The sequence below is a fragment of the Ammodytes marinus genome (assembly GCF_949987685.1).
Source record: "Ammodytes marinus genome assembly, chromosome: 23".
NCBI classification, from domain to species: Eukaryota; Metazoa; Chordata; class Actinopteri; order Uranoscopiformes; family Ammodytidae; genus Ammodytes; species Ammodytes marinus.
In genome coordinates this window covers 4,379,085-4,390,618 of record NC_137227.1, presented here as the reverse complement: position 1 = coordinate 4,390,618, position 11,534 = coordinate 4,379,085, and the positions used below count along the sequence as shown (strand labels likewise).

Below are 11,534 nucleotides of genomic sequence, written 5' to 3'. Positions count from 1 at the left end.
CTGCCGGGCTTTCTTTATATGGCCATGGAGCTCTCCCACCGTCTCTGCCGTGCTCTCGCGATACTAGAGAGACACTGCGTGAGTCGTGACTGCGAACACAGTGTTGTTACCCAGAGGCTCCGGGCTAAGAGAACAGTTTGACATGACCTGACATGATTAAAACCAGTGAAAACAGTAGCTTCAAACAGTAGCTTGATTTCTACAGGAATATCTTCCCATCCTTTGTCATGTTAAAAACGAGTAATTTTCAGACTGCTGTGGGGAGTATAAACGGCGTGTTATGAGCAAAACTTGGTGCTAAATCAGAAGCTACATGGGCGCTAACGCTAAAAATAAGACTCAGACGATAAAATAAACTAAAAGTACCACACAAATCAGTGAAAAAAATATATTTAAAATTGACTTCCACACTATTAAGTTACAATCCTTTGTCCTATTAAAAACGAGTCATTTTCAAACTGCTGTGGGGAGTAGCTATAAACAGCGTGTTATGAGCAAAACTTGGTGCTACATCAGAAGCTACATGGGCGCTAACGCTAAAAATAAGACTCAGACGATAAAATAAACTAAAAGTACCGCACAAATCAGTTCCACTTCCACACTATTAAGTTACAATCCTTTGTCCTGTTAAAAACGAGGCATTTCCAGACTGGTTTGGGTAATAGAATTATGTTTTTATGAGCAAAAGCTGAATGCTTGTCCCAAAGCTAAATAGCTATACACCAGTCAGGCAAAAATACCAATAAAAACATTCCTTTCAGTTTCACTGTTTGCAAAAACCCACAAGTAGCTTCCTATCCGTTGTGTTATTAAAAACGAGGCATAGACTGCTGTGGATAAGATAAATTAGTGGAGTATGAGCAAAAGCATTCTGTGTTGGTGTATGTAACATTCAGGCTGTAGGCTACTATGGGCATTCTTGTCGCTTAGGGGGAAAGCAACATGGCTGTCGCTCAGAAAATTTTCCAGGGGAAAATCTCGTGGAATCTCATGGGATCTCGGCCACGGGATCTCGGGCCGTGGACCAATAAGAAATGGGGGGGTGGGGTTATCATAGACTTTTTTTTTTTTTTTTTTTTTTTATCATAGACTACTGCACGGTGGAAATTTCTGGTTACTAATGTGGGGGGGGAAGCATCGGAAGCATGGACATATATAGAAAATATGGGGATGTGGCTGTGCCGGCTGTGACGACATAGCCGGCGAGAATTCTGAACGGAGTAAATTGGGGGGGAGGGGTGGGGGTTTCAGAAAGGGGGAGAGTGAGAAAAGGAGAGATTGTTATTTTTTTTGATATTTTGGCAGTCTCTAGGCACACCGTGGCCCCATGGATATGTTAGAACACATTTAAAAAGTGCATTTAGCATAATATGAGACCTTTAAGTTTCCTTTTCCTTGAGTTTCACATTTCATCAAGTACGTAGCCTACATGAATGATACGTGATGGAATTGTGAAACTTCCTCTTTATCCTCTGTGTGGGTTTGAGTTGAACACAGAACAGGGCACGCACACCAGTATTGGAGCCTTGGAGGAGATTTGATCGTAAGTAGACTAGCCTACATAAATAAAGCCTATACATTCACAATACTTCCTTCATTGTCATTGAAGATGGTTTGTTGATAGTTGTGTGTTAGTATGTACGGCAAGGTGTGGCATAACATTTGTTTGGGCGTTCATCAACGTTTACTGATTCGATAGCCTACTTCAAAATTCGCATTAAAGCAGGGGGATGGAGACGCAGAGCTAATGTCTTATCGCCTCCTAGCACTGCCCAAGTTGATGGAAACATGCCCTTTTTCGCATTTCTTTTCTTTTTTGCGAACTTTCAAACGATTCCCTTCAAATTTAGATGGAAACGTGGCTACTAAAGGCACGCTTTAACGGCCCAGCTATTCTACTCTCCCCCCATCCCTTCCTGCCATACACGCACATCTACTAATAATCGATCTAGCAAAATAGCAGATTATGATAACGTACTTGTAAGAGTTAAAGTTTTCTTCATAATGTAAGCATACGTATTTTAAAGTGAGTTGATACGTGTCGTTTCAACTAGTACTCTGGGACCGCCACGACCAGGAGTGACCTGGTCAAGAACACACTGACTTGCCCCAGCTGGAATAAACAAACAAGTTCCCAGAGACATTAGTCAATCATTAGTTGTAACGCACACACAAATCTATGTTCTGTATGCAACAGTTGATTGAATAAAGGCACGAGGACAAGAGAGGGAGTTCAGAAGCGGTCCGGAGGTGACGTGACAATCTGTTGCTCCACCGCTCTCCTTGTCCTATAGGCAAGTAAAATGAGCTCTTTGTCTCCGTGTATCTTTGTGTCTGTCTCATTGGTCTGTTTGAACTAACGCCTGGGTTTCTTGTCTTACACGCAAGTTTGATCAACCTAACATTTGGTCCTTCGAGAGCCGGATCCCAATATATCGCCAACCGAAGAGAGGAAGGAGAGGACGCACCGAAAAGCTCTGAGAAAAGACTGGGGCCGTGAATTCATCTCCAGCCGGTGTTTTAAGCAGTTCTCACCCCCCTCTCCTCGGCGACGATTGACGGGATCCAGACCGAGCCAGACACACCAATATACGGTGAGATACAAATTCAGATCTGACAAAATAAAATAAAAAAAGAGAGAAAAATAGAAAACAAAAATAAAAACAAGGGTCTCTCCGCCACGAAGGAGGTAGCAAAAGCTAGCGGTCTATTCCACTGTTAAGGAATGAGACGAGTATTCTCCAAGGAGTAGGTGTGTGTCTACCAGGGTGCTGGGAACGTGATCCTTTAATTGACCACCTTCCCAGCACTGGTATGTACACCCTAAGAAATTGAACAAGCGCTATACAAATTCAGATCTGTGTGAAGGAATGAATGAATACCGGAAGAAGGAATGTTGAGAAGAATGAGTGTTGAGAAATGAATGTCACCAGTGGAAACAGCCAAGAACCTAACGGTAAACATAACATCTGTGGCCAGTGAACTGCACGGAGTGGTGAATGGGGATTTTAGGTTCTGAAAAAATACTTAGTTGAGTAAGAACATTTTTTTGATTTTGTATTTTAAAAATTTAAATACTTGTAAAATGGAGAACGGAAAGAGTAAGACTCCCGAGCTATGGGATGTCATATATATGACAAAGCGATGGCCCGGGAGCACCAATTACTGTAGGAAATGGCAGAGAGAATATGGGTTTGAGAACAAGTTGGTATTAAAACAATGTAAGGAACTGAAAGAGAAGGTAGAGACAAAGGCTGCAGAACGGATGGAAAGGCAAAGACAGAAGTGTGTGTTAGAAATTGAGGCCGCCATGTTATGGATATATACGGCTGAAAAAAGACTGGAAAAGGCAGAGTTAATTGCAAAAAGGGTTAAAATCAAAATGGATGAGGAAAGTATGAGTGTGGCAGCGCAGAAAGAGAAAGAAAGGTTAGAACGAGAGGAACAAGGAAGGTTGGAATGGGAAGAAGAAGCAAAGGAAGCTCGAAAGAGACAGAGGAAGATGAAGAGAGAGCAAGCCAATATGGCAAGACATAGCACGAGCCCAGACAGGAATAGAGGGCTAAATGCTGAAGGAAAATTTATTTGTTACAGATGCAACAGGGAAGGCCACATGGCAAGGAATTGCAAAGAAAAATTGCCCCACAAAAGTCAATGCTGAGTAACAACCAAAATCCTATGGGTCAGTGGAGCTGACACATCAGTTATAATCAGAGATCCCAAGACGACCGAATTGAGATTCGTTTAAACAGCCAAAAGGCAAATAAATTGAGAAGCAACTGATAAAAATAGTTGACAAAAAGCAGCAAAAGAATGTGAACTAGAGAATGCATTGCCTGCTGAAAATACGTGTGAATGCTGGAAACAGCTTAGGCTAAATTGGATAGCTGAGTGAAGAAGTGGAAAAATTTAAAAATGTTTCTCTGATAGAAAAGTAGTTGAAAAGTTGAATATATATAGAGGGTTGGAAAAAAAAAAAATATATATATATATATATAATAATTTTTTTTTTTGCTGAAATTACGAATGAATTGAGAGACATAGGGGAAAAATAAATAAAAATAATAATAATAATAACTTAAAACTGTGAGATAGTAATTGAATAGACTTGGAGTTAAATTAACATTGATGGCTTGAAGGTATATAAAGCAGATACAGGAGTAGTAAGATAATAACGATTAAGCATGAACAATAGTGAATTGTTTTACTCTTATAGGAATTATGTTGAATATTTAAAAATGTCTAGATAAAATTATAATGATAAACGAAAGACATTATTATTAGGTTTTTATTTTTGAAATTGGTCTTCAAAGAGCAAAGTGTTTACCCCATTTCAACTTTGTCTCTCCAAACTATTTAATAAAGAAAAGAAAAGAGATTTTATTTTAAAAACTCCCCTTGTGATCAGAAAAGCATGTGTGAGGCAATTGTTTGTGCATATGCAGACAGAGCACCTGACAGAGAACCAAACGGGAATTGGATAGAAGAAGATAAAAAATTATAGAAGTAATTAAAAAATAGTGCTACCACGCAATCTTATATAAATAAAATAGTGGTTATATTGAGCGATGGGCATGCCATTGCTCAAGAGCAGGGAAGATTGATATGATAACGAATATATTGCATACAGACATACAACTTGTCAAAGCATGATGATGCAGAATCAGAGAACAGAGAACTGCACGAATGAATGACACAACTCTTTATAAATCTAACAAAGTATGAGAACGAATAAACTGTCAGAATTTCCTATGTCCTAGGAGCGGGGGTGGAGTGCAAAATTGGAGCTGCACACGTTGGAAAGTGCAAAGTCCAGAATCCCACTGACAAAACTTCCAACTACAGCAAAAGTCAAAAGAACTACAAGATCCAAGTCACCCACTACAGGAAGTCATGAACATTCCTAAACAACAGCTGACGCTTCGACATGAAGTCATGAACATTTCTGACAACAGCGAACAAACATAGCATCCCATCGAAGCTACGTCTCGACGGCTCAACTGGAGGGACATCTATGGTGGCTCTACTATGATTCGTACCGCCAGAAGGAAACCAAAGAATCACAACATGTTTTGGACACAAATGCCTGGCACAAATATGCCTCAATACAAAGCCAACGCCACAAGATAAAAGGATTATTACGTGTGCACCAAACACCAACGTCAGCTGATTCACACTAACTGACAGTCAGACGGTGTCATGAAGACCCGCCCCCTAGAGAATGGGCAATCACTGAAATGAATAAAGACTGATTAGAAAATGTGAAAACAAGATAATCATGCCCAACGCCCTTGAAAACTGCTAAAATGTTGTGATATGCTTAAGAATGGAAGAACAGGAGGGAAATGTAAGAGTTAAAGTTTTCTTCATAATGTAAGCATACGTATTTTAAAGTGAGTTGATACGTGTCGTTTCAACTAGTACTCTGGGACCGCCACGACCAGGAGTGACCTGGTCAAGAACACACTGACTTGCCCCAGCTGGAATAAACAAACAAGTTCCCAGAGACATTAGTCAATCATTAGTTGTAACGCACACACAAATCTATGTTCTGTATGCAACAGTTGATTGAATAAAGGCACGAGGACAAGAGAGGGAGTTCAGAAGCGGTCCGGAGGTGACGTGACAATCTGTTGCTCCACCGCTCTCCTTGTCCTATAGGCAAGTAAAATGAGCTCTTTGTCTCCGTGTATCTTTGTGTCTGTCTCATTGGTCTGTTTGAACTAACGCCTGGGTTTCTTGTCTTACACGCAAGTTTGATCAACCTAACAGTACTATATTCTGCTTTTCATAATATTTGTAGTATAAAAAACAAACATGTTATTTAAAACTTTTTATTATGCATAAAACCTGCTTAAAATGTTGTTTCCTTATTCTTTTGAATAATTGTCTTCAAAGAGCATTGTGCTGGTATCGTCTAATCTGGTGGTATCTTTTTGCAGCCCTGGATACTGTCTGTGGCTGCGTTCAACAACTGTGTAAGCAGCCTGAGAGGCAAGCTGAAGCAACGTTTTTGGAGCTCATGAGAAGTAAGAGAGAGAGAGAGAGAGATTCCAAGAAGTAGCTGCATGAGAAAGGACTTCCTGCATCTCAAACTTGGGACTTAAAAGTGAGAGATTTTGCTGAATTACCTCCAGATGCTCAGATACCCTCTATTCAGAAAGGACTCTAAAGAAAAGGTAACAACATTAATAACCAAGAACAGAAGAGGAAATGTAATCTTTCTTTAAATATTTCCTAAATTAAAAACTAATAAAATCCAACTGCTACCAACATCCTAAAGGGGAAACCGCTCAAAAGAAACAAAGACGAGTTATTCTCAGAAGATTTAACAAAAACTAAATAATCCCTTTTAGTAACATTAGCCCTTGAGCAGGTCACACAATCTGAATACACTATATATCTGGTAAACTGGCAAACATTTTATAAGCTAAAAAGAATAAACAGTTAGCCTAGCTCCCATTGGATTAAACACGTAATTGTCATGGGCAGGAAGTTTGACTACCCTGCTAAAGTTAAGACAGATAAAGGAAAGAAAAAATTCAGGGAGGAGGAAGTATGTAAATACCCAGAGGAACTCTTCACCAACTATGTTCAAGAAGGATCAACCGAGGAGGACAACCACATGTTCTCCACTAATTCCATCGACTTCTGGGTAGAAACTGTATGCAGCCATTATACAAACAACGAAAAAACGGTCGTCAAAGGGGGACACAGATTAGATATCTATGAAGATGGACGCCCTAAAACTGGTAAGGCTCCGCTTATTATCCATTTGTACACCAAGGGAACGGTCCTGGTGCAAGGGAACAAAGTCAACATGGAGACTTTTGAAAAAGATTTCCCTTCGTTCAAAGCTGCGGTGGACCAGAAGAGGAACACTGTCACCACCACCTCATCCAGCTCTGCCCCTCAAACCCCTCACAGCTCCGATAACCAGCTCAATGAGAGTATGGCCCAGCTAAACCTGAAACCCAAATGGCAACCAATCAGTGAGAGATGGAGAGAACAATTGAAGAAGCTTCATGATTCTAACCTAACTATAGTTATGAAGAACATACGTTTCGTGACAGATATTGAATTCCGCATAGCCAAGGGTAGTGATGGAACTGAAGTCTTCTTGGGGCTGAGAGGCGATGGCACTGAAGTTGCCGTGAAGAGAATGACTAAAACCAACTATGATGTGCTGAAGAAGGAAGAGGGCATCATACGACTCCCAGAGCTTGATCATGCATCTATTGTACGATATGTTGACAGTGACGAGGATAAGAACTTTGGATATCTCTTTCTCCAACTTTGTGAATACAACTTGGAAGAATACCTCACAAAATATGACGGTGATGCCCTGAGAAAAACACATGTCAAACAGATTCTCAAAAGTTTAAAGGCGCTTCACTGTCACCACCGTCCCATTCTCCACCGGGATCTCAAACCACAGAATGTTTTGATCGGTAAGACAAGTTAACATTTAAACTCTTACATAACTCATTATCTGAATTCAAAGAACATTAGACTATATCTTGTTTAAAGCATGGCTGAATTGGTCTACATCATTTCTCCTGCAGATGTAACTCGGAGAGCAAGATTAGCTGATTTTGGAATTAGCAGACGGCTAATCGAAGGCCAAACAACTCATCTAACAGGCAGTGCAGGAACAACATGCTGGAGGGCAAAAGAGACTTTAGCAGGAGGAGGTGTCATACCATACAAAAGAAGCACTGATATTCAGGTCAGTTTTTCAACTAGAAAAAATGATATACATGACCACTGAAAACTACTTCCTTAATTGCTGAAAAGTTCTGTTAATTGTTAAGGTGGCAGGGATGCTGATTTACTATATCCTGTCTGGTGGACTCCATCCTTTCGGTGACTGTGACGAACCCCATAAAGTTGTGACCAACATTGATGAGGGAAAGTACACTCTGGACCATGTTCAAGATCCGGTGGCAAAAGATCTCATCGAGTGGATGATCAAGGAAGAACCAAAGGACAGACCCACAGTGGAACAATGCTTGAGTCACCCCCTTTTCTGGAAAACTGAAAGGTAGATTAAATGTTATCATGGACAATTAAGTCTCAGTAACTTAACTGATTTGCCATAATTTATCTTTTGTAGCAAGCATTGCATTAACTAGAGTTAAGATATAAATTGACATAAAATTCCGCCTTAGTTTATTATGCAAATATTTAATTTGTACTAAACGCATAGTGTAGCTTGAGTGATAGGAATGTCATTAGCTCAGGAGTTCGTACATCAACCAAAGTATTGGACACATCATTAAGAAATTCACTTCATTTGGTTTGACATTATAGGAAAATTAATTTATTGGGATTCATCCTTTGGGAACCACGAATGTCTGTCCGTACAAAATGAATGGCAATCCATACATTGAGATACTCCAGTCTGAACTGAAGTGTAGGGCTGGTCAGAAATCTGAAAAAATCTAATTATGATAAGGAATTCATTAAAAATGTATTTACCAAAAGTCATGCCTCATGTTGGGTTCTTTTTCCTATAACATTTCCCCATTTCTTCTGTAGATCACCACTTTCTTTTATTTATCAATCTATAGCAAGACGATTTAAGTTGATTATTTTCTGTGAAACATGCACCCTCAATGTACAATTTTTTTTTCAGGAGGGTAGAATACTTGAGAAGGACTGGAAACAGGAAGGAGGTGGAAAACTGTCGAAATGCTACCCAGCAATTAATTGATTCGCTGGAAAAATATGATGCCAAAGGATCCTTCAAAGAGTGGAAAAAGAAGGTGATTGCAATGTAACAATTTTAGAACACCACTAGTTTCTATTTCTAGAATTTATTTGATAACTTAAAGGTATTCTTAGGCGAACGTTTGTTTAATTTATAATAACCGTGTTTGATAATCAGAGCGAGCGGCCGGGCCATTCCACAAAAACATTAATCTACTAAATTCTGGCGGCTTCTGGCTCTGATTTTTACAAAAAGTGTTCTAGATTAAAATGCCTTTAATAAAATAAGAACTAATTTTTTATGTTATAGTTTCCATCAGAGTTGGTCAAGAATGCAGAAGACAAGAAGAAAGCCTACCCTGAAAACACACTGGGACTTGTGCGCTTTATACGGATTCTTCATGAGCACTAGTAAGTTCAAGCTAATCAAGGGTCTTGATTTGTCAACTCACACTCAACTTCATGATTTCTGACTTATTTCTCTCACTGTGCTTTTGCTGAAAGAAAGGAAAAAGTGTTCCCAGAGAAACTAAGACATTTCTTTTTGAAAAGAGATGTTCATGCAGAGTTTTGCAATTGTAACTTTATATTCGTCAGAACTCCAAATACATAATTAATTCTCTTAAAATCATATTGGGGTGATGGCAGATAGGGCAAAAGTGAGAGAAAATGCTCAGAAGACTGAGACTTTGATAATTTTCACAATGCCTAGTCTCTGGAATATTAATGATTAGGGATCTATTTTTTAATGACTGCATTTATTTAAATGTGTTTCCCACTCATTTACTGGTTTCTTGGTATGAGTTTAATCCCAACCACATTTACTTTTGCATTGCCATATTCCATAAACCTTGTGGATGATTTTCATGGATTTACTCAATAATACAGTTTTATTTATCTGTTTACAGTGCTAAGGACTTGGCTGAAATGATTGAGATGACTAAAATGAGTCTGACGGAGATGTTTCCTGATCTCTTCGAATGTGTTTATACATTTGCCAACAGCAAAGGGTGGAATGGGGAGACCCCCCTGAAGGAAATGTTTGGAACAAGGTTTTCCGGAAAGCAACTTAAAGTCCCAGTTCAAGATTCTGAAACCCTCCTTCCTGCGCCAGTTGCAATCAAACAAAAGGCTAGTTGCTAGGGGCTGAAATCTCTTGGCACCTCACGATTAGATTCCGATTCAAAGGTCAACGCTTAGTTTCTAAACCGATTATTGATGCATCTCGATGCAACCATTTTTTATGTACATTTCCACGTGTGACTTTCATATATATATATATATGAAAGTATATATATAACCGTCTTTAATAGCTCATTAAGAGAAAAGGCTTTTCTTGTCACAAAAAAGGAAAAATGGAATTCAGTCATCGTTCATTTTATTATTGTGAGATGACAAAATGCCTTCAGTGAGATACGCCTGTAAGGTTTTTGGACTGTCGCATTGGCACTTGACCTGTTGTCATAGCCCAACAATTTACACCAGGACCTGAGTGAAAGATCATTTTCCTGCTAAGGGTCTACTAGATTTGGTTGTTGTCATTTACTTCATACCCTGTGGTAATATACAGTATTTTGCCTTATCAGCACTGAGGTTCTGTGTTCTGATGGACCCACAGTGCCCCTGTCTGGCCGTGATATAATATCACACCCTTTGCTTTTTTCATACAGGGAATGTCTTGAGAGCACAAGCCTTTAATTATCATAGCTGGGACCCCAGCACTTAGAGTGTAGTTGATACTGTAGGTGCTTTAGATTATATTGTGTAAAGTAAGAAAGGAAGAGATATATTCAGGACTGGATATAGCTAATGCCTTTTTAGAAAAAGATATGAATGGAAAATCCCTACTTATCGGTAGATAACTTTTTATCTAAGACGAACTATAAGTGGCAAAGCAGATAGAAGCTCTTTTTTTATCCATTCAGTGTTTAGGTGATGTCAGGGAAATGAAACCTACTTACAAGTTCGAGGTAAAGACTACTGACATAATTTAAATTGTCTTTTTAGCTAATAACTACTGTATAAAAAGGTCCCACAGCAGGAGTCAGTGGAATCTAAGAAATAAATCTGATAAGAATAAGTCATGTATTTGCCCAAAAACGAAGGAAACAAAATGTTTGTGTAAATATTTCCACTCAAGATGAGGCTTTTTCAGTCTGTCATTCTGTTCTTTAAAAATACTGAAAGTTGACTAACAAGTTTCAAAATGTACATAAAACAAAGGCTGCATTGCCACTACCTGTTTGTCTCACTAAAGTCTCAACTGATCTTTGCACTTACTTTAAAATAAAATGTTACTGCAGCTTGCAAGAGCATGACTTTTAAAAGAAAAGGGTGTTTGCCAAATTCATTTTAGATTAACCCAAAAACTGGAGAGAAGTCTACAAGTGCTTCTACTCATTAAGTGAATGGTATTGCAACTTTTAAAAACATGATGGAATATGCAAGCTTTATGACATGCAGATTATTTTGTATGATTTTATTTTAAGCATATTGAATGTTACTCTTGACATATACTGTAAATAATCAGTTGAGTATCAAAATAAACATGTAAAAGTATGATTGTAAGACGAGTTTTTTCATTCATTAGTCGTTAGGGTAATAGCATTAACAATATTATTTTTTCTCCCCTCTGAGAATAATTGAATACTTTGTTGTGGTCAACACAATTTAAAGTGAAATTTATTTGACTGCCTTTGGACATTTTGATCCGTAACAACCAATATTTTTACATTGACATATTCAAAGATTTAATGTGAAAGAGGTCACCCATAAGGACGAACCCACTAAGTGATCAAATGATTCTCAATTCTATGGAGTGT

General features: G+C 38.7%; 1 protein-coding gene across 5 annotated transcripts; it reads left to right on the top strand.

The window, feature by feature from the left end:
- Nucleotides 1-1,380: 1,380 nt before the first annotated feature.
- On the top strand, nucleotides 1,381-11,215 carry LOC307269265 (uncharacterized protein). 5 transcript variants are annotated; one of them, XM_080052170.1, is made up of 9 exons: nucleotides 1,390-1,543; nucleotides 2,198-2,594; nucleotides 4,761-5,661; nucleotides 5,943-7,451; nucleotides 7,566-7,729; nucleotides 7,815-8,044; nucleotides 8,639-8,768; nucleotides 9,023-9,123; nucleotides 9,621-11,215. In XM_080052170.1, the coding sequence occupies exons 4-9, from the start codon at nucleotides 6,485-6,487 to the stop codon at nucleotides 9,853-9,855; spliced, it is 1,827 nt and encodes a 608-aa protein (XP_079908296.1). In that variant the 5' UTR covers nucleotides 1,390-1,543; nucleotides 2,198-2,594; nucleotides 4,761-5,661; nucleotides 5,943-6,484; the 3' UTR covers nucleotides 9,856-11,215. The 5 variants fall into 5 exon arrangements, with proteins under 5 accessions (XP_079908298.1, XP_079908296.1, XP_079908299.1 ...); XM_080052169.1 differs by having other exon boundaries at nucleotides 1,394-1,543; nucleotides 2,198-2,294; nucleotides 2,389-5,661; XM_080052172.1 differs by lacking the exon at nucleotides 4,761-5,661 and having other exon boundaries at nucleotides 1,381-1,543.
- Nucleotides 11,216-11,534: the final 319 nt, after the last annotated feature.

What these genes read in the sequence shown, in the direction of transcription:
- LOC307269265 (XM_080052172.1), top strand. Translation starts at nt 6,485, where the DNA reads ATGGGCAGGAAGTTTGACTACCCTGCTAAAGTTAAGACAGATAAAGGA. An exon ending in TCAAAGAGTGGAAAAAGAAG is followed by an intron (nt 8,769 to 9,022) that starts GTGATTGCAATG and finishes TTTATGTTATAG; the next exon opens with TTTCCATCAGAGTTGGTCAA. An exon ending in CGGATTCTTCATGAGCACTA is followed by an intron (nt 9,124 to 9,620) that starts GTAAGTTCAAGC and finishes ATCTGTTTACAG; the next exon opens with TGCTAAGGACTTGGCTGAAA.